At 44.3% G+C, this 23,134-nt stretch overlaps 1 protein-coding gene across 1 annotated transcript in view; it reads right to left on the bottom strand.

Moving 5' to 3' along the window:
- Window positions 1-9,467, bottom strand: part of MRP (Multidrug-Resistance like Protein 1) — a 53,353-nt gene extending 43,886 nt beyond the window's left edge. Inside the window, exon 1 of the mRNA XM_089560922.1 lies at window positions 9,201-9,467. Within this exon, the coding sequence (XP_089417048.1) occupies window positions 9,201-9,239 (39 nt within the window). The 5' untranslated portion in view covers window positions 9,240-9,467. The remainder of the gene's footprint in view (window positions 1-9,200) is intronic.
- Between the last annotated feature and the right edge of the window lie 13,667 nt (window positions 9,468-23,134).

Genomic DNA, 23,134 nt, shown 5'->3' with positions numbered 1-23,134 from the left:
TAATCGCCTATAACTTCGTTGTTATTGATGCTAGCTCAAAAATTCTTGCGCTGGAGTGACGAGTGATGGATTGCCTATCTTTACATAATCTCAATTAATTTGTTTCATAGTCCCTTTAATCAACCTAACAATGGCTGTCATGCGTAGCTGGTGTTTAGGTCACACGAGGCACGAAAAAAAATGCAATATTATCGTTGATATGCAGTTTTAATTCACTACAAAACTTTAGTCAGCTTGCTTCGAGAGCTGCAATAACGAAAAATACGCATCACCAGTTATATTGCCGCTTTTTTTCATGCCTCACATGACTTAAACACCAACTACACATAACAACCGTTGTTAGGCTGATGAAACCAAAACCGAGACAGCATCAAGAAGAAATTCAATTATAAATTATTTGGCCATCGTAGGTGAATATCGTGAGGTGATTCATGTGTATAAATGTCCAATACACCATTTCAAAGAAGAAAACACGCAAGCAAAAATTTGGTGTAAATGCCTGTCAACTACTTCACAGCTCCGTTTGTGTTGCACGCAAGCTCTGTGTAGCGTTGTTCAATGAAATGGAATGATAAAAAAAACAAATGAACCGAGATGTAATCAAGAGTATGGTCTTGGCTGTCAATGCAAGCTCAGAAACTATGCAGTCTTTTTTCGACAACCTCTAAAATTCCCCGCAGGGTATTCTCCAAAGACCCATCCAACCAAACACGCAAAAATGACTGTCGATTTGCTTAGTTCACAAAAATCCGAATTAGATGCGCTAGTGCAGTGTGGATATTGTGCATTGTTTATCGTCCACCTACCACCTAGGTTGCATGACGAAAGAGAGAGTGTGAGTGAGTGACTGAGTGAGTGTGTAGATACATATCCATATATATAGCAGGCTTCAGAGAAACACATAATGCCTAAATGCGGGGGGTGGCCACCATAAGTGCTAACGCACTAAGAGAAACTCATAATGCCTACTCCAAAACCAAAAACATGGCAACTACGTATCACAATAGGACAATGGGCGCATAACAGCTTCTGAGCAAGCAAAAACGTATATCCTATAACTGATACTTCATTATCAGACCACTTCCAAAACTTTTCATTAGGAAACTAGCATGCAGTCCTCAGCATAAATGTTCTGGTCCACAACACATGCACACTACAACAGCACATTCTTGGAAAGGCTTATCTTAAAATTCATTAGCAGTGGCTTATCAGGACTCACGCACATCTGATTACGGCATCACCCTCCCACAAGAGTACTGCGTAATTGAGCTGCACTAAGACTAATTGCGCCCGCCACTCGAAGGCAGCAAACAATGCAAGGACACACTGCCGAAGGGAACCGGCACAAAGGGAACGTCACACACATTGTTACACACAAAGATGCCAAACCTACTGTACGAGACAAAACAGCTCCCCCCGCCAATCTCCAATGCGCTTTCTCCTGATCTCGTTCGTTGCTGCTTCTGTGTGCGCACCTAACAATGTTTAAACAATGAGAGGTCCTTGTTAGGCGAACGGCACATTCGCTCTGTCCTTGTGCTGTTTGCTTTTGCTTTTCGTGTTTGCTTTCCTTAATCGAAGAATAAGCTCCCCTTGTGCCTCTGGCAAGAGGACAACATTCCAACCTTACGCAAACGCTTCCAGTTTTCTGTCCTTACACAGCCAAGTTTTCTTAGTTTTCTTAACGACTATCAATTCTGAGTGGCCCATTTATCCATGACATACAAGTAAACTGGGACACGCTGCTTTCAAACATGATCAAACTCAATACAGATCCAGCGTTGCTGGACAGCTAGTTCAATCACGATCGAGCCCGATTCTGCTCGACGCCAAACTAGTTCATGAAGCACAGCTGCTGCGTGATTCCGGTCGAGGGCTTGCGCACAGGAAACCTTCAAGTGCAAACTAAAAACGAAATATATACAAACATAATTTGTAAATGTAAATGTTATAAAATTTCAAAAATAACATTTTATTGAGCGTGCCTCGATTTTAAAAATGTGATAACACTCTCAACACCCTCAACCTGCATTGACAGCAGTGAAAAAAACATTTTTTTAGTTAATACTATGTATGCGTACATTACTTTCTGTTCCTTAAGATGGTATTTCTTCACATCAACCTCTTATTTTTGCGCTTCCTAAACTGGACATGCAGATGCAAATCGGGTACAAGGGTGTAGCCCAGCTGTAGCTAAAGAGCTTTCTACCGTCCCTATGCCTGCGGTGCGGGTCAGAACTTTTTCTAATGTGACAACGTTTAATGCTCTTTCTCCAGAAACTCTGGTGTCAGCGCTGCCAGCAAAAAAATCTTGGACATGGCTCTGGCAGGTGATCCCCAGAAAGCAACCTAGGAGCAGGTGGGACACCTAGGTCACGTAACCTAGGTGTCCTTTTTTCCTTCCTTTTTTTTTTGCTTCATTTGCTTTTTTTGCTTTTTTTTGCACGTTCTGGGGCCTTGGACACAACCTTCCAGACAACGGAAAGCGGTGAAAGCGCTCCTGAATTTCCTAAGGGACTCGGGGTTGCATTCCCGCCTATAATCTTTAAGTTTTCAGTGCGCGCCCTCTGTCCCTGTGACATAGTGGTCGCTGGTCACTTAGAAGACTCATTTCCTTGCCGCTCTTTTTCCTTTTTTCCCCTTTGTTCCCCTCCCCAAGTGTAGGGTAGCCAACTGGGCATCGCCTGGTTAACCTCCCTGCCTTTCCGTCCTTTTCTCTCTCTCTCTCTCTTTTTTTTTTGCTTTCTACTTGTGCCTAAATTCCTGCTTGGAATTTAGGCCTGATTGCGTGCGAGAATCAGAAATCAGCAAAAAACAGATAAAGCTGCTCGTGCTTCCACCGCACCGTCTTAAAAAACAAAACTATGCTGCAAGAGGCACCGCTGTACGAGATACTGCGGCACGGGGTGGCTCTGAGGCTTTTGTTTCTTTCATACACTTCTTTTTTGTCCCCTGTGGCTTAGATTAGTTCCCCAATTCTGGCAGATCAAAAAGGAGCTTAATTAAAAGATTCGCTTCGATCCCTAGGAGTGCATGAGTGCCACAGCTTCCTTCCCTCTTCGCCGCTACCTTTATACAGGCAGCTGCTCCAGCAGACATGCAGAAACTTAACACGACGTTCAGAACATTTTCCGCCAGCATAACTATCATGACCGACAATCGCTGCAGCTAAAAAAATGGAGGAAGGGTACAACGCGATAGCGTTAAGGAGTTAACGCCTGTATATATGTAATTGGCCATTCTCTACATTCATAAATAGCTGAGAGTCCTCATACCACTCCTGTCGCATTAGAGCAGCTGATAAGCGACGCGCCTCTGCCCTGCGATGGCAGGTGCTCTCATCGGTGGGGCTTGTGAGACCCAAATTGCTTTTCCAACTGCCAGGGCAGACAGTTTGCTCACATTCCAGAGGGCCGGTTGTGATCAAGCCACAAGATCACGTGACCTAGCTGACCAACCTGCCGCCTTGGTCGCTTTTCTGAAGATTTTTCGCTGACGCCGCAGCCAGACTTTCTGTTGAACCAGGGCCCTTAACACTGGCGCGTTAAAAAAGTCTAGAAAGTTTTACAGAAGCGTGTTGCCACTGGTAGCAAATAGTTTAAAAAAGTGAGAGAAACCGACTTGCGATTTTTTTTTATGCCCTGAGATTCAATCAACCGCAACAGCTTTGCTTTTCAATGAGCTCAGCTACTATGTTTACGAGCTAGTATCTTTTTCCTCTGGGTCTCACGAAAAACGTAATAGCGAAGTTCTGCTCCATTACCATTATTTTTAAAAGGAAATTGCATTCTTGCACAATTTTCCCAATAGTAAGGCACGCAAACTTCCGAACCAAACTTCAGAACAAAAGGCGACCCCCCTCCACCAACAATGTACACCTTCCAATAATTTCTCGAGAGAAAGAGCCCTGGTCACATGACAAATTTAATGTGATTTCCACCTAACGGCATTCACCTGGCATACTGCAACTTTCTCTGTGAAATGCTGCAAGATAAAAATTATGTTTTTTTTTAATGCACGCTCCTAATAGAGGTGCATTGCCACCTGAGACAAACTGTGTGCATGAAAAATGTTTTTCAGAAGCCATGAAATATATAGTTTAAAAGGTTGCAATAATTTTAAACAACCAGAACCTAAACAAAATGGTTCCAAGACAAATGTCAATGATCAGCAGGATTGCAGAATTTTGTCACAACAGCAAAATGTTTTTCAATATTTCAATACCTATTTCTACAATGAGAGTAACATGAAAAATTAGAGTACTTAAACGATTTCAATAACTTCTAATGAGTAAGTTTTATCAGAAAATATAAATTGTGGCACAACCAGCTGACTTGAAGAAAAATCTAAAACCTAGAAAGTACAATAAAACAGGTAGTATAGGAATAGAGGTACCTAAATAAAATAATTTCCACATCAACATACATACAGAAGATTATGCACGCCCCTTCCATTGAAACTTCAGATTGCGCTAACTACTAACTTTTCAAATCACATAACATGTTATCAACGATGAGCAAAGTGTTATAAATGTTCACACATGCATGATGATGCATATACAGCACCAAATGAGCACTCCAATGAGCCAGTATTCGAGCACAACGGACAGCAAACACGACAACCCGCAAACATTGCAAGGCATCTCGATTGCATTGTATTCTCGCTTGAACTTGATATCACACCTGAGGAGAGCCTCTTGTGAACACTTGAAATGATAAGGGACACACCTCCCCCTATTCTTCAAACACAACCATTGTCAGTCAAGGCACTACCTCTAAGCACACCGACCATGCAATCTGGAGGGCTTTACAAGAGTGGGGCAGTTGGACGTGCTGGAGAATTTGGATATTTGTGTTTGTTTGTTCATTCACACATTTATTCACGTAGGCAATCTATTGCCAACACAAGCATTCTAACTGTTGAGAACCTTTCAAGGCTCGGGAGAACTAGCAGCCCACAAAGTCTGACTGAATGGTCACTTTTCAGCAGTGTGATTGCCCAAGTCTCACAAAGGGTCACTTTATCAGGATCCGACAAGCACAACCAACTGTACCTACTAAAAGCTAACATGGCGTTCTGAGAAAACAAAGCTAAATTCCTCCAAGGTACCACATCTAGATCTTTCTGGCAGTCCTGACAGCATTAGCAGCTCGCTAACAAGCCCAAGCAGCTATCAGTGTGCCAACAGCTCTCATGCGGCTGTGAAAAAAACATATATATATCTAACTGCTCATATACTCTTATCAAAAGGCCACTTCCTCGTGACGGCGCCTCGGTGTTTATCAAACGCGGAGACTCACGACGAAAACCAACTGCTGTCGAACATGCTTGTTGAAGCATTTGCTTCACAACTGCTTGCAAACCACACCAAGACACTGATAAACTCTCTTATCACATGCTTACTGTTTTACAATTTCCCACAGGAACTGTCTCTGCGAAGAAAGTCTCTGATTTCATGTTTGTAAAGGGAACCAAAGGGTGGATAAGACTAGATCTGAACTGTTTGAAAAGTTGGATGCATGACAATAGATGGAAAAAACTTCAGCAGAAATTAGTAGCCACTGCCTGAACCTGTGAACCATGACACAGGTCCAGACAAGGCACTCATATTCAGACTTTCCAAGTTATAACCCGCACCCCCACACATTATATACTCCTAAAAAGATGTATGTAGCCTGTTCCCAATTACTACCAATAGCCGTAGCATGGTTCCTAGACAATCAAACAAAAACCAAACGAGTATGGCACTGATGTGCTCCAACATAACCTGCACTCTAAGAGAACCCAGCTTTTGCAGTAGGTTTTAACTATTAAGTTAAAATCAGCCCTATTTGAGTGCCAGCAGGCAAATTTCCTGAGAAATGCAGCTCTTATGTTTCCAAGGTTTGAGCAATGACAGGCATTTGCAAGTGACTCCAAAGTGCCGATTCTGAGCATTGCCAAAGCAAAATTAACTTACGCAAACAATGGCTACACTGAAGCGCAAATAACGAAATGGTTATTTACAACAAGGATTGCAAATATTTAATACTCCGCATGAAACACAACATTCAAGCTTGTTCTCACATGGAATAATTGGTTGCTAAAAGAGAACGTGTTCACTACTTAGGGTCACTGCTAGGCTAGAGCAGGAGTACTCTAATGTAAAAAAAAAAAAATATGGTTTTAGGGAAAGGGAAGAAGCAGCAACTGTCTCGCTTTTCTACAGAAACCTCGACTCTGCCCTGAGAGATGACATCACCAAAAATATTTCAAAAGGATATAAAAAGATATTTTAATGAATATCCTGTATAGTTGCATTGATTTGTACTCACTCTATTAGTTTTTTCCGGAATATGTGACAAAAAATTCTGTAGCATGAAATTTATGTTACTGACGCGTATGCAGTGTTGTTTTCTAAGTGAAATCAGTATACGTATTACTTCTTTCCTTGCAAATTCTGTTTGGGCGTGTACAGCTATCATGTGATATGTTTAATTTATGCTTTTCTTCATGTTGTATGTACACTAGAGGTATGTGCTGCTGTCTGTATAAGGGAACCGAGGCCTAATCAGGCCTACCACCCTTCACATTGGCTTGCGTCGCCACTGAGCCACTGCGGGCGGTGAACTACTGTGAAAAGTGATAATTCAGTCAACAGAAGTACGCGTGGGATGGGATTGTTTCTTTCCAGAAAGTTTACAGTAAAACCCTTTGCTTGAAATGCGAAGAGAGCAACATTGTTTACAAACTGCATGAAAGATAATAAGGGAGTAATTAGGCTGCTCATTAAGTGGGGCGACGGACTCGTCAAGCCGCCTATTGACGGCTTTTTTCCGTCGTCCTCCATCTGTGTACTGCACATGGTGGAAATAAAGTCTTCTTCTTCTTCTTCTTCTTAATTACTCATTGGCATCCACCCAAGCGCAGCCATACGGCTACAAAGGAAAGCTATACAGCTTTCTCAGAAACTTCGTAGTTAAAGAAAAATTCGTCCTGGTTGGTTGTTGGTTAAGATGTTGGTTAACTCAGCCATTTCAAACAAATGCAAAAGGGACCATTACTGGCAAGTGAAAACACACGGCAGTTTTTGCAATGAAACTGTACGACAAACTATGGGGCTCTCTTCAAACAAGTTTGTCTGGTGATTAAATGACTCGCGGCACGCTGACAAGGCCCGAAACAAGGACGACAGAGACAGATTGCGCATCTGTACCTGCTGCCAGCGTCAGTGGTACGTTATCATCCGTCTTTGTTTCACTGAGATTAAAACACTTCATGCCTCAAGGCACTCCAAGTAGTTCAAGGCACTTGACATAGATCTAATGAGATTCGTGCTTGTGTTTGCTGACGCATACTGGTCAAGCCTCAACAGTCGTTCAAAACCGGTAATTTAATGGCCTGTGATGCTTGAAACAGAGGATTCTGTTGATAAGTATCAGCAAAGGCTGCGAACTAAATGACAGTATGGGATAACCGTGTTTTCCTAGGTTTGTGCAAAGTTCTTTTTTCTGTAGCACAGTTATTAACTTGCAAGAGCTTTGACGAAAGCTAATAAGCCATGAATCATTTCATTGCATTGTTGGCAGGGTTGGATCTGAAACATCGCTGTTACTCTAAGTTGCTACCAGCAGTATTAACATTCAGAGTGTTGCTGCTGTTTGTGCAACACATGCAAAAAACTCACAGGATCTGACAGAGTAGCAGTGTGGGCTAAAGAAAGAATGTTGTTCACTGAAACAACCATACGTCACGGAGATATCTCCAAGTAAGACACAGAATAATAACTGACACCTCATTCTGGTCAGAACAAAGAATCGTAGATGAGAGATTTCAGTAAGTTGTGCACCTTGATCTGAACTTCATACACACATTTTGTGAAGGCCCTGTTCAGGCAATAACAGCCAGCAGCTTATTCAAATGGATGATGAAATTGAAGGGTTTCAAAGAGGGTCGCATAATGGTTATTTTATTATATTCATAAAATGTACCGCTACAGAAACGCTATTCACAAATCGATCTTGAGCACATGCCGGCAGCTACGCGAATGACGCAACAATGGGATATCAGAACTGGGGATCAAACGAGTGAAACGCTGCTGCTGAGTATACAAGTACGGAGCCAATATTCTAATAAGCCTCAAGGTCTGCGCCGATCCTCGACAGGATTTTTGTTTTTTCAACCTCGAAGAAGGCTGCACAAATATAGCTGAGTCACTCGCCTGTGTTTTACATAAAAGCTCCCTCAAATTAACGGTCGCCGTCGAGTCCGAGGCGCAACAGACAATAAACTCAATCAAAACTCTGCGCGACGGAAAATCCGGAAAAACAGAAAAATCAGAGCGCGCAGCCGCTACAAAATGCGCCGCTCACGAACGGTACAAGGACAGAAACCGAGACGCAGCTGTAAAAAAAAAGGCTGACATTTTCTGTTCGACCACGACACCTGGACTCTATTCATTTTATTACTGGTACGTGGAGTTTTGCACTGAATAACCATCAGTCCGAAGGCGGATCGTTTGAAGACATCGCAAACACTTCCGTCTCGCAGCCTTTGTACGTTGTCTCTGATTGGGAGTATTTATCCTTAAAAAAACAAAGCCGTCCAGATTAGACCAATTGAGAGGAGACCGTGGCGTGAAGAACGGCGCTCAAAATATATGTTGACAGATGAGCGCATAGCGCGCCGGAGGCTATGCCGACAAAAGAAAATGATCCAAGACGGCGCTCTCGGGTGTCCCTCCGGTCGACAACGGGGGGCGTACGTTGCACGAGCGGCGACTACGAGAAACAAGTCGCAGCTAACGAACGGGTCATGTGTCAGCAAACGCACGTGCACGGTCATGGCCCGTCCGAATGTCAATCGATGAGAAGGAAGTGAAAAGCCAACGTCCTTGGGACAAAATTAGAGGGCCTCGTATTTCCGAAACTTTAGCCTGGCGTCAGCAGCCAAAAGAACATAACGCTATGCGCCGCCGAAACACGAGTTCTAGTTTCCGGCGAAACCAAAGTTTCCTCAGAACAACCCCCTACCTCCCGAGGCAGCATACAATCGCGCCGGGATCAGCTACGCCGGCATCGCAGCGTAGCGTCGTTTCCAGAGATCAACACCGCCCTAAATCCAAATGGTTAGGTAAATGTGGCCTAGCTGCGTTCGTTAGAGCTGAATCTGTCCCGAACAAGCGAGTACAAACGGGCGAAAATCGCCAAAATCGTACTCACCCAGAACCGCGAGCCGCAGAACGCATCCATGGGACTCATGCTTGCCCATGCGACGCCTGGTGACCGAAGATGGAAACACTCGGAAACGAATAATTCAAAGCGAGCGCAAGCCAAAGGCGAACCGCCGCTACTGCCGCCTCCGACACAAGTCTGCGCAGCGCTCGATTCGACGTGCAACTACAGGCTCTCTTCTGATCAGGGCGCCGAACTGCTCGCCTGGCGTTGTGTCATAGCGGTGACAGACCCCGTGAGATAAGAGAACAGCGCGTTGCCGGTGTTGCTAACTATTTACGCAGAGCTTGCGTGTGACGCTCGATCGCACCCCGGAGTTGTTGCATCAGTCCTCCCCCACAACCTCCCCCTACCCAACTGCCGCCCGCCTGATAAAGCCGGCTTGGTAGCTTCCGGTGACTAAGGGTCGACGTTGTTGAGACGGGATATCAAAGGTCGTGAATAAGATCGAGAAAAGGGGAGCGACTTAGGTGTGACTAATTCCGGTTGCGTTTTGGAACACTTGACAGCCGGCTACTGAGTTCGGCAGTTCGGCTATTCATTCCCATGGGGCCGAGTAAATAACCGCCGTTTTTGCCTTTATAAATCTATACTGCCAAATAGTAGCGTCATAGGGAAAACAGCGCGGAAAAATGAGACGAATGAAGAAAGACACAAGCGCTGACTCGCAGCTGATTTTTATTCGAAGAAAACGTTCGTTTAAATGCTTTCCTAACCAGGAAAACACCAAAAGTAAAGGTAAACAACCAAAACTATTGATCATACATGACGGTGACAAGACACACACATCTCAACGCCGCGGTGCATGCGAGTGAGACAGTCAGATGTCTTTTCCAGACAAATAAGAGAACTCTGTGCGATGTCAGTGCACGTTAAAGAACCACAGGTAGTAGAAATTTCCGGAGCCCTTCACTACGGCGTCCCTCATGGCCTGAGTCGCTTTGGGACGTTAAACCCCAATAAATCAAATCTTTATCATTGAGAGCGATAGAGGGATCGCTGATGCACCCGCCACTGTTATCGTGAATATGAAATGCCTCTATGATTTCACATTTCAACCTGTCTTAGTGTTTGGCGAGGATGACGGTGTTAGAGAAAAGAGGAGTGCATGTACCTGTCTTTCAATGACGGGCAAGATTGCAAGAAGAATCATTGAAGCGGCAGTTGTAACGTTCACTCAAACGAACATTTATGCATCGTCCCGTCTGGCCTATGTAAACCGCTCCGCAAGTACAAGGTATCCTGTACACCACTCCTACACTGCATGATACAAAACTAATTTTCCTTCCTCCAAGATACTATAAAGATACAAAACAACTCTGATGGTTGTGCTGGCAACCACCCATCTTTTTTTGTGTGTGATTGTTCCTTTCGCTTTTACTTCCACTTGCCTGCACGCACGACGAAGTTTGCTCGGTGCTGAAAACACAACGCCAACGTTGTATCTTCCCGCAACGTTCTTTAACTCATGCGCTACACCATGAGTGTACGGCACTACCCCAAACTTCCTTTTTTCACGGGCATGTGATAAACTTCTTGCATGGGGTAGAACGCGATCGTTCCAAAGTGAATGATTAATGATGCCTGAAGGGTGATGAAAAATTTTTTTTTACTAAAGCTGGCCGTTTTTTCGCGCGTCACAGTAATGATAGCCAGAATTTTTCGCGTTAAGTGTTTCTTACAGTTAACTACCAGTGACGCTGCATTTATGCATTGTTCAATAGTTGACGTATCGGGTTCAATGGTTGAAAATAGTTGTGACATGCTGTCAGCGGGATTCCGGAATGAACCTGCGGACATGGGCCTAATAGTGATAACTGAAAAGGCATCGACCGAGGCACAAAAAATGTGATGCTTTGTGTTAAAACAATAGTAATGAATCATTAATTACATGTACTATCGGTTTTCCACTCTATGTGCCCTTTAAACTAGACGCGTTAGCAGGACAATGAAAATAAAGGTATTTGTACTCTCACGCAGTTTTTGAAGGCTGCAAAAGAAATAAAATTACTTCAAGATCGCTGAGAGTTTGATAGACGGGCGGCTTGCACTGGCATTGCATCAGTCCCAAATTTGTGTGCAAAACAACCATGAGTGGATAAAACATGAAGGGCACTCCCATAAGCTTATCGGAAAGAATGGAGGCGAAAGACTACGGGCATTTCAAGAACTCCAGCGTCAGTCAGCTGCAGAGACAATCTCCGCGCCCGACGAAAAGTTTCAGTCACTCGAAACGAAGTTTTCGCAATACACTGCAATCTCATGAAGGAGCCTACATATTAAACAAGTGTTCTGTTGCACCAGTAACAGCGAAAGGAGCACTCCACAGAATTTGTGATTGATGGGTACATTTTCGCTCTCGCCCGACCACGAGCTTGCCATCTCTGTAAAATACCAAATGAATGCCTTTCTCTACCACCCGATCAGCTCAGTTGGTAGAACGACTGCTCCGGTGTAGCGGTGGTCCCGGGTTCGAACCCCGGACCAGGATGAATTTTTCTTTAACTGCGAAGTTTCTGAGAAAGCTGTATAGCTTTCCTTTGTAGCCGAACGGCTGCGCTTGGGTGGATGCCAATGTGTAATTACGCCCTTATTCCATGAGCGGTAAAGGGAAAGAGGTATGTTCCCTCCACCTTCGGGTTCTGGGCGGCTGAAATAATACTCTGGAGTTGCTGTGCACTTAGGACAATGCTATGAACTCAAAATCATCCCAATATACCCCTTAGGCTTGAAAATTCAGAACGCTTGTGATAATATGGATGACCGCACGAAGAGGTTAACATGGCTATGCATTTCAGTCATGATTTCAATGTCCCCTTTTATCCGAGTGAAAGCATTAATTAAATTTAACCTACGTTCAACGCAGGGAACTGTTCAAGAATAATATGATTTGGCAATAAAGCAATTTTCCTGCGCGATACGGGGAACGTCTTGGTGCATAACGGATCGTCGCGACTCATGTACGTACTGAAGCTGGTTATGAGTGTTGCCAGGCTTCAAAATAAGTGCACTTACCTGATCAGCAAAAGTAAATTAATAACTGCTAATACGTTGACTATTTAGTAGGTGGGTCGCAATTTTTGTGAAATGAAAAACGTAAATGAAGATCCAAGAACATGGTTTCTTGTCTTTGGTAACCTGTCATTTGTGAATACACACAAAACTAACGCTGAAATACTGCAGCCAACCTATTTCTCTCTGTTAGTTTCGCGTTGCTGAAAACGATTTCTTTTAACGATGTGAAATTAAACATCGTTACAAGGACGTCATTAAAACCAGAAGAAGCATGTATTTCAAAGTGCGTGCATTTCCATGTTTCTCGCCATATAAGCGGTCAAAATTTGATCGGATTCTTACACCACTTATATAAATCGTATATAAGCAAGCTAATATCTGGTTCTTTGAACTTTGAAAGTATCTTACTAAAGCAAGAATTCAGTTTTTTCTTGCGTCATATGCCATATATTCCTACCCGGCAGGAGCATACAGTCCAACCATCCTGTAAGATCTATTCATTTGTATTTCACCTCCCAATGATTCACACTCGCTTCACTTCCAGTGACTCACGTTTCCCTGTTGACAGCACAGCCGCTAAGCTAACCAAACGCAAACCCCTTATCACAACCTCTCCCACCCCCTACGCCTCTCGGCGAGTCGCTTGTGCAATGGCTAGACAACGGCTGATGACGTCACCGCCTGCACAGGGTCGATAACTCCTTCGAACACCTGCGGCGGGCCTTGCGGTGCACTCGAGACTTCGTTTACTGGCACACCGTGTTAATTTGTGAACGTTACGGGGTTTATTAATTTTTGGTGCAAACATTTCCCGCATTTCTAAAATGTGATAGTGTTCGGAGTTGTGGTTGTTAAACCAGCAGCACACTGCAAATGACGTAACATCTCAGCAAGTGACGTCAGCATGATTACTGGCCAATAGGTGACCTGTACGTGACGTCACGGGTGCCATGACTGTGCACCACGCGCAGGCCGGAACAGGTGGCGGCAAGCGGATGTGACGTCCTAAAAAAGCGGACGATGTGACGTCATAGCAAGTCATCTATAGACCTTTCCATCAGACGAGGAAAGTGTTGAAATGCTTCTTCTTGGCGCTGTTGCAAGCCGGTTCCGCTGCAGCTTTCCAAACGCAAGCGCCAAATACACAACAACGCCCAGTGAGCAATGTGACGACGCTCAAGGAACCCTCACTGGAAAGGTCTATAGGTTAAGGGTGGCCAAATGGGAATTTGAGGAGCCCTCCACCCTCCAGTGAGTTAGAAATTTCATTACAGAAAAAACTCGTTTGCTAGCATCTGTTATACTTCTGTATTTTTCTGTCCCTAAAATTTATCGGGCGCTTCTTAGTGTTGTTACTTTGCAGTTCGTTGCATTTGCTTCTTCGGGGAAATATGATTAATACCCTTATGTATGCAGGTCTCCTGTTTCTACAATTCACTACATGCTTTTCTATACGTTTGCAGTGCAGGCAGAAAGGTATCTGACATTTATTATGGCGCGAAAGGTTTTTAGCGCTGATTTTACGAAACGATCTGAATTATCTACACGCGTGTTGTCTTTGCGTTTTCCTCTAATTTTTATTCGTTTCATTTCATATTTCACTGCTACAGCGCTTAGATAGCCGTCTTATCACAAAGGATCGTGGACCTGTCAAGCTGTCTACGCAGCTTTTGTGTCTTTGTGATTCCACTGGAAAAAAAGTAGATTGGATCACATTTTTGCGATTGTTTCAAGTGTTCTTTCAGTGCCCCATTCAATTTATTCCGCGTTCCAATAACCCATATTCACCCGCCAACGCCACAGTGTTCCATCTGAGCTTTCGTCGACACGGTATCCTTGATCACGCCCTATCTCCTCTTAACCACAATAGTGACGTAATTGGCTTGCGCCAATGACGTCAGTGCCTCTATGCATCCCTTACTTTTGTGTCTGCAGTACCTTCGTCCCTAACTGCCCTGCATGGGCTGAAAGAGAAAGGTGTGCGTTCAGCAGTAAGAAAAAAACAAAGTTTTGAGCTCAAAGCTGCCTCATTACAAAGTGTTGCACGTGTACTTTTTATTTCTTTGTAAGCTTAGAAATTTTGTTGCAGTTCTGAAGGTGATGCTGAGCGTTCTAAAGAGCCCGCGGAACTTCGGCGTCATTTTATGTTCGAGTTCACGCACATTTCATAGTGGCTGTTGGAAGATATAGTAAGCTTTAAAACTTTATAGCTTTAAACTGATAACATGGGAAACAAAAACATAAAAATTAGCGCCTGACTCAAATGGCACGACAACGAATTCAGGTGGCCGATTTAACCGGAATTTTTCTTCCTTCCCAGCTCGAGCACCGCTAAGTGGTTCAAAACTTGTTCGCTGTTAAAAGCTGTGTCAACAACAACTACAATGGAATGCTTTATGTGCCTGCGACGATTCCACTATTTCGCAGATGTGTTTGCAACAGCTTGAGAAGCGTGTCAAGGTTAAATGCAACAATTTCTCGCACGTCAGGTGTGCTGCGTAATAATTTGCTAACGTTGTGAAATACTGGTGCAACATGCAGCGGAAATGACTCGTGTTACACCAGAGTCACGAATAGGCGAAGTCGCGAATAAGTTCTCGTTAGGCAAATCTAGTGAACAGTAATTCGTTGGGAGCCATCCACTAATTGTTATAATTGGTTAGGACTATCAGGGAACGAAAAGTACCATAACTGTCTCACTCAATGCGGACACCCAATCTACGTCGGGGGGGGGGGGGGGGGGGGGGTAGGGATAAGTAGGGAGTGAATGAGGGAGAGAAGAACAGTCCCAGCAGTGGAGGGCTCCGTAATAATTTCGGCCACTTGTGGATCTTTAGCCTGCTCTGAGAGAGCATAGCCCACGGGCGCTTTTTGAATCCTACTTCATCGAGATGATGCCCCCGTGAACGAAATTATTTACCCCGATATCGTGCTTAGCGGTAGAACATCATAACCTCTTAGTTATCGCAGGGGATAGAAGCAGATTAGCAAATGTGAACTCCGTGGTACCAACTGGCCTTTGTTTTATTTTTCAGCTTGACACTAAAGGTTTGGTTTGGTTTATTGGGGTTTAACGTCCCAAAGCGACTCAGGCTATGAGGGACGCCGTAGTGAAGGGCTGCAGAAATTTCGACCACCTGGGGTTCTGTAACGTGCACTGACATGGCACAGAACGCGGGCCTCTAGAATTTCGCCTTCATCGAAATTCGGCCGCCGCGGCCGGGATCGAACCCGCGTCTTTCGGGTCAGCAATTGAGCCCAGTAACCACTGCGCCACCGCGGCGGTTGACACTAAAGGTCTTGCTTCGGCGCGGTTGCCATGTGCCGAGGTCTCTGCTGTGAATTTTTGAATGAATGTTGGTGTAATTTATCACATTGAACCGTACTCTGAACTAAATTGGTGTTTTGTTTCATAGCGCGCAACTGAGTTTTATCCAAGGATACAACTTAGGTAATCACACCTGGCTGACCCCAGATAAAGGGCGTGACTCACGCTTGCCCCATGACGCACTTCAGAGTCTTAGTTCAGGGTGTGTCAGACCAGATGTTCTTGGTTCGAGATGTGTTGATCCTGAAAGAAAATTCTGGCAACTACCGGGATCGTTAGGATACTTTCAAAGGGCCTTGTTGTGATAGGCAACCATTGAGCACCCCTCATCCGCCCCCCCCCCCCCCCCCCCCCCTCTAACCTCTGGCTTGATTCATGGCTCCAGTTTTAGCCCTGATGATCCGTGGATTATAAAAACTGCTACGACAATGCTTAAATGCGAGTTGCTGCTGATTGTTGCATTATCGGCGAATGAATCCCAGAAAATAGTTTTTTTTTGTTCTTGCTGAAAATTTTCATAACACTACCGAAGGCTGTATAGGAGAATGGTACAAGCCCTTTTCTTCCGCAGAACCTACCTCGAGTTCTTATGACAGTCTCCGTTAGTTTATGGTACGCAACCTGTCACCGGATTTTTAAACTTGCACTACTATAAGCTCGTTCAAAAAATGTCGTCAGTTGTCTTTCTTTTCCGGGCTAGGCATCCGTTAAAACTTTCTGGGAAAAGCTTACTAATTTGTTGAATGTGTGACCACGCATCCAGCATCGTAACAATGATTCGGTATAGGTACATGCATGTTTGGTTGTGGGGTCTACACATAGCTCCCATGAAAGTGCCAACACTTAATTAATACTGAGTTTGGCGATATTTATTTACCCGCGAAAGTAAGAATCATTTGACGAAGTCGTTTGGCTATTTACTACGCGACAAAAAAATGCACTCTAGTACTTCGAAAGAGGAAAAGTTAGAATGCTATAGATTGTGATAATTGAGAACAGCTAATCGACGCAAGGACGCAAGGTATTCGAAGTTCCATTTTGAGCGCGCCTAGCAGCAATATTCTTGAACTGTTTTGAATATGATTTTATATTGAATAATCAAACGAACGCAGAATAAAAATAATATCGATATATATGGCAATTGTCCCTTACCTGAATATCATTACGGGTCAAATGCTTAGGGGAATCCCCCAAGGTGGAGAAGATTTGTAATAAGGGAGTAATTACTCACTGACACGACGAATTTTTCTGTAACTGCGAAGTTCCCGAGAAAGCTGTATAGCTTTCCTTCGTAGCCGTATGGCTGCGCTCTGGTGGATGTCAGTGAGAAATTACTCCCTTTTTACAATATCATTACTAGGTAAACATTGAATGGGTTTAAAGTACGGCACCCCTTGCGAAGAGTGCAGCGAACGTTGTCGCCAAGTCTTGCTGTAGGGCTACTCGATATCGGGCATTTTAAAGACAATAGCTTCGGCTGGCCAGTAATTGATTTGGCTGTTACTCTTTACACCTCTCGATAAAGAATTTCTAGGAACTCTAAGCTTCGCTCGTACGATAACAATATCGCAAAGGTATGAAAAGATATTGATAAGCTTTGGAGTATCCTCGCGTAGCGGCGGGTGCTGGCACTCAATTGCTGCTCACGACTTCCTTTTACTCGCTTATGAGTGCCAGAAAATATCACGAGTGCTCTATAAATTACATTAATTGGTTTCAACACGGGGTCGGTTCATAAAGGCAAGCGCTTCTACTGTCCATTTGTTCTTGTCTCATTTACTCTGTAGATTATGGCTGCTGGATGAATTTATTTATTTATTTACAATACTGCTAACTTCAGTGTGTAGTTGTATCAGAGCGCGATTTAGATGTTTATGTCAACAAACGCGCGGAAAAAGAACTAAGTCATAACTAACCGGTCAAAAATAAGAATATTATGATATATTTAAAAGAAAAAAAAACGAAGTTTACCGCAGCCTTTAGCAAGCATGTTAGTACAAGATGCATCACCAAAGGACAGACTGAAACAAGCCATGACGCAGTATTAGCAATAAATTTCCCAAAATAGTTCAGTGAAACAACAGACTCATCGAGTTTGTTCCAGTTCAGTACGAGGAAAAAACCTAAAGCACATCATTCTTGCAATGGACTGGAAGAAAAGTAAAATTATTCCAATTTCTAGCAGGGTACGTGACTAGACAAAAACTCAGATGTGTTGCTTCTTAACTAGCACTTTACTGTTTTGAACAAGGAGCATGAGTAAGGTATCTTTTTTTTCCCTCTGGAAATGATACAAGCCTTACTCTCTGAATGAAGTTAGAAACATAGTTTACGCCATATTGATTGAAAATGAGCCTTGCTACGTTGTTTTGTGACCTTTCCATCTAATAAGTACTGATATCAGTAAACGAATCCCAAGTTATGTTACCATACTTAATGATCTGAAATTTAAGATGTTTATCTGCCGACACCGTTAAGCAGAGCGGAAGAGTATCGGATAGGTAGTTTTATATAATGTGGTTTTCCAACTGTACTGCTTGCGTTAAATGTAATATGATGGTTTCAGTGTAAACTGCTAATATTATATAGCCCTAGTAATTAACGCTTTTTAGACATCTATACATCGCCTAATCATCGCGTAGTCATCTCTCGATTAATAACGTTATACAAAACGCAATCATTATCTGATCCTGCGGTCGAGTCCAACGACGATATAATTAATGAACAGTAAAATAAGTAAAGCGCCCACTACAGAGCCCTCTGAAACACCGCATGCAACTGACCGCATTTTCACAGAAAAATCGGTAAAGGTATAATACTGATGTCGTCGGGTTGAAAAGTACGACTGTATCCAATCACAAAGCTGTTTAATATAACCTTTAGTTTTACCGTCATTCAGTAAGGTGGTATATGAACACACACAAAAAAATTGATGGCCGATTTGTGTAGTCAGGCCAAATGAGAATTAAGTGTGCATAGCAATACGGTTTTCACTTCGTTTCAAGTATTCAGATCCAGTGTTCACGGATGGCAGTTGTTCGGATAGCGATAATAGGTTAATGTTCACTTTGGTCATACTCTCCTTTACATTCATAGATCCCTTGTAGTCCTCACGCTACTCCTGGCGCCATGATGCAGCGGTCAAGCGACACGCAACTGCCCTGCGATGGCAGGTTCTCCCAATGGTTTGCCTTGTGCTCCCCAGGTTGCTCTCGTCACGTGACCAAGGTCACGTGACACCTAGGTGGCCTACCTACCTCCTAGGTTGTTGCTCTTTAGGGTTCGCCTGCCAGAGCCATGCCCATTATTTTTCTCCCACAACGCCGACACCGTATTTTCTGGAGAGTAGGGCCTAAAACGCTATGGCGGTAAAAGGCATTAACTCGATTTGTGGGTGAATCTCAAATGACCCTACTTAACGGAGTCGAAGCGAGCCCAGTCAAATGTTGGCAAACTTCACTTTATTCGTGTAGACTTAGCGCAAAAAATACACAAGGACGACACAGAAGAATACGGGACGGGACTGTTCTTTGTCGTCCTTGTGCTTTGTGCTCTATGTCTGGAAGAAACTTGAGCCAACTAGCTAAAACAGATCTATACGTAGTTTCGCGTTACTCTAACCCATTTCCTGCGACCGACTTATCACATAATTAAACTTCTCATTGCCATCTACTTAGCGAGTATCCTACCGAGAGATTCAAATGAGTCTGTTATGTTTATGTTGACTGTTAAAGAGTCCTTGAAAATAGTGTTGGAGGTTGGCTGTAAAATGCTTGCAGTATGTAGAGTGCACGCCACCGAGCGTTCATGCCGCGTACAAGGCCTCAAAAGCGAGCCGATCATTTACGATATAAGCCGCCGCGGTGGCTCAGTGGCTATGGTACTCGGCTGCTGACCCAAAAGACGCGGGTTCGATCCCGGCCGCGGCGGCTAGACTTTCTTTGGAGGAGAAATTCTAGAGGCCCGTGTACTGTGCAATGTCAGTGCACGTTAAAGAACCCCAGGTGGTCGAAATTTCCGGAGCCCTTCACTACGGCGTCTCTCATAGCCTTAGTCGCTTTGGGACGTTAAACCCCATCAACCAAACCAAACCAAATTTACAATATATTTAAAAAATTTCGCACTTCCGCACTTCGGGGCTACCAGCGGTGCCGAGCTTTCGCCCGAACCCGCGCGCATTGCATCATGTAACGGAATGCCATCATTGGTTCGCCGCGCCAGCGCCGTCGATGCCAGACATGATGTCAAACCAGTTTAGGAGGCGTTGTCTCCGCCCCCTGGGGAATTCCAAGGCGCGGAGAAGCGGAAATACAAATTTTGACTGCAAATAACTTAGCTTCCACAAAACGCATAAACATTTCGCTGGAGGATATTTGTGACGCTACGTCCTTTAGCATCATAGGCATATCGCATCTTAAGATGCGATGTGCCCCTTTAAGAGTAGTGCAATTGACGCTGTAGAAGTTCTTGCGGTGGTATGTCATCTAGAAACAATTTATCATCGCCTTCGTCTTAGCGTTGCATTTACGAAGGGTCTACGATACCGTTTCCAGCAAGCAGACAGTCCGTACTGTGAGAACTGCGGCTCAGTTGAGACTGTACTTCATATTCTCTTCGAATGTCCTGCGTATACGCCAACGAACGTACGCAACTATAAACAATGCATGAAGTCCGTCACCCAAGTGCCACTCACAGTGGACTCTATATTAGGTCCTTTAGGCTGCTACACACAGCAGCAACGTGCAATGATGTTTTTATTTGCCTATTTAGACGCTATTGGTGTTTTAGACAAACTAAATTTCCCGAACAATTGATCATCCCGTTGTACATGCACAGAACTTGACTTCGGTCTCATCCAAAGTGACCATCATGCAGTGAACTACTGCGTTAGAACCCTGTTCAATGACTGCACTCTTTTCTAGCACCCTTCTTCCATCTTTACTCTTCTATTCCCTCCCCTACACAGTGTGGCATGCCAGCGAATATTCACGTCGGCTAAAATCTCCGTTTTTCATTAAAGAGCTCTCTCTCTCTCTCGATACAACGATTGGAGGACAAGAAGGTCGTAGCCCGAAATACTCGCGAAAAACAGGATCGCAGGCAAAACCACCGACAGACAGCGGTCGTGTAGATGTCCGAATGATACCCGCGATAGCGTCGCGAGGACCTCACGTAAAGGACGTGACCCAATTACAAGGGACGCCCTGGTCTCTTTCTAGCCGTTTCTAATCACATTGTACGATAGAAAGATAAGCGTTACAAAGGAGCTTCAGAGGCAGTTATCTCACGGCTGTACGAGAGGCGAAGATGAGCTTGTATTCTTTTTTCTTAACAAGCTTGTCGTTTTCTGACGCATACAGAGATAAATATTATTTAAGCGAGCTAAAACAACTGCGAAGGCAGTACGAGGCGTTCCGGACGGTACTGTTTTCGAGACAACTTGGCAGGCTCTCGAGAAGCGTGTGGGGTCGGAACAATGCCAGAAGATGCGACTACGGGACGCCGAAGGGGAGAAGGTTTGACGGTGTTTAACATCGGCGCGTGAGTCAACAGTAAAGAAGCTTCGAAGATTGATAGAAGTTTCAGTAAGTTTCTCTGCTTTTAAGCATCGCCAGAGCAGACAGCTGGCGTCGCAGCGCTAAAAAGGAAGAAAGAAAGGGAGCGGGGGGGGGGGGGGGGGGGGGGGGGTGCTCGACAGGGCAAAGTACAGTGTGGCGTCAATACCGGAACATTTTAGTAACGTGATTTCGCCTTTGTACAGCTAAAACGGAGAACTGTGTACGTTAGCTTGCGAAGTGCATCGAATTTGTAGCTCTGTCTCATAGTTGTGCTTAACAGGGAAAAATACACAGTGTGGCACTAATAATGCGGCAATCTAGATTCGCGGCAAAATTCGCGGGAATATATTGCCTAACTTTCAACTCTGTTGAACATTTCTTTTTGTTTTTGGCTAGTATGGCTTAGTTGCCGCAATGCACCCGTCTAAGAGTAGTCACTTGAACTTTATGAGGTGGAGAGGTAACAGTCAGGATGACGTCACTGAGTCCACCCTTCCGCCATTTGCGCCTCCTTCGGCTCTATGGCTGCGATATCACTCTACCGATTCTACAATCACTACGACTATCTGGACAGGATAATATGATTCTAATCTATTCTGTCTATTGCTACTACTTCGATATACTGTTGCTACTTTCAACTCACTTCTACTATTGCTTCTACTGCTCCGTTATTACTGCAACAAAGCCACAATCACCGCCGTTACTGACGTGCTACTGTTAATACTACTACTACTAAGAAAACGGATGTGCGTAGGGTGTGTAATGTGCAGAATAGATAACGGACAATTCCTTAGGGTAAATGAGTGGACTTCTATAGAAGACTAGTGTAGCAGGAGGCGTCAAAGTCAGGTTGGTGGATGACATTAGGAAGTTTGCGGGGATAAGGAAGCCGCAGCTGGCATAGGACAGGGTAATTAGGAAATCAATGGGAGATGCGTTTGCCCTGTTATGGGAGTAGTTACGCAACTACTACTGCTACTTCTAACATGGGGGACAAAGTCCGCAGGACATGCGAACGGGAACAAAACGCATAGCTTTCTTATCAGCACGTGTTTTCTAACCATTATCGTGGACGTGAAAGTTGAACTTGAGTAAATTGCTGGCGCTGCATAGTTTTGCAAGCAAAGTAGAGAGGCCAAGGAAGACGTCTTTTCTTTTGTTGTAAAACTATGCAGTGCCTGCAATTTACTCCCGTGTTCAACAATCAACTAGCCAGAACACCAACTATACTTGAACTTGAGTTCTATAATATGTCATACGAAATAAGACGATTGTTGGCTGAAATTATCTCATAGGCGAAAATAGTCAGCAGCGCGTTTGAAGAATTTTGTCTCCGATAGTACTCGTTAAGTTAAGGACAACGCAGCGAGCTATGGAATGAAAAATGATAGGCGGAACGTTAAGAGATCGGAAGCGGGCGGAGTGGGTGAGGGGACAAACGCGGGTTAATGACACCCTAGTCGGAATCAAGAAGAAGAAATGGGCCCGGGCAGGGCATGTAATGCGAAGGCAAGATAACCGTTGGTCCTTAATGGTAACGGCGTGGATTCCAAGAGACGGCAAGCATAGCAAGGGGCGGCAGAAAGTTAGGTGCGCGGATGAGATTACGAAGTTTGCGGGGACGGTGGTCGCAGCTGGCGAAGGACATGGTTAATTGGAGAGACAAGGGAGAGGCTTTTGCCCTGCAGTGGGCATAGTCAGGCTGATGATGGTGATGATGAGTACTCGTGCTTACTGTACTGCTATTACTACTTAAACACCAATTTAAATGCTATGTGCCGCCAGTGCCTAATACAGACCTCTCTAATAAGCACTGCCTGTACGTCGCCATATTGCTCGTTGAACTGTTGTGTGCTCCGGGCGAACGCATGGTAGCAGCGCGGTAGCGCGTGATCTCTGCCCCTGCGCGCAGCAGGGCAAAGAGCAAGTGTTTTGACATCTGGTTGCACCCGATAGAAAAGCCTACGGGAAACTCTCGGAAATCTGCGGAACTCGGAAATGAAACTACAGAGGAGAATAGG

This window comes from Amblyomma mixtum, chromosome 9 (assembly GCF_055824585.1).
Source record: "Amblyomma mixtum isolate Tamu chromosome 9, ASM5582458v1, whole genome shotgun sequence".
Taxonomy (NCBI): Eukaryota; Metazoa; Arthropoda; class Arachnida; order Ixodida; family Ixodidae; genus Amblyomma; species Amblyomma mixtum.
This window is presented reverse-complemented; position numbering and strand designations above follow the sequence as displayed.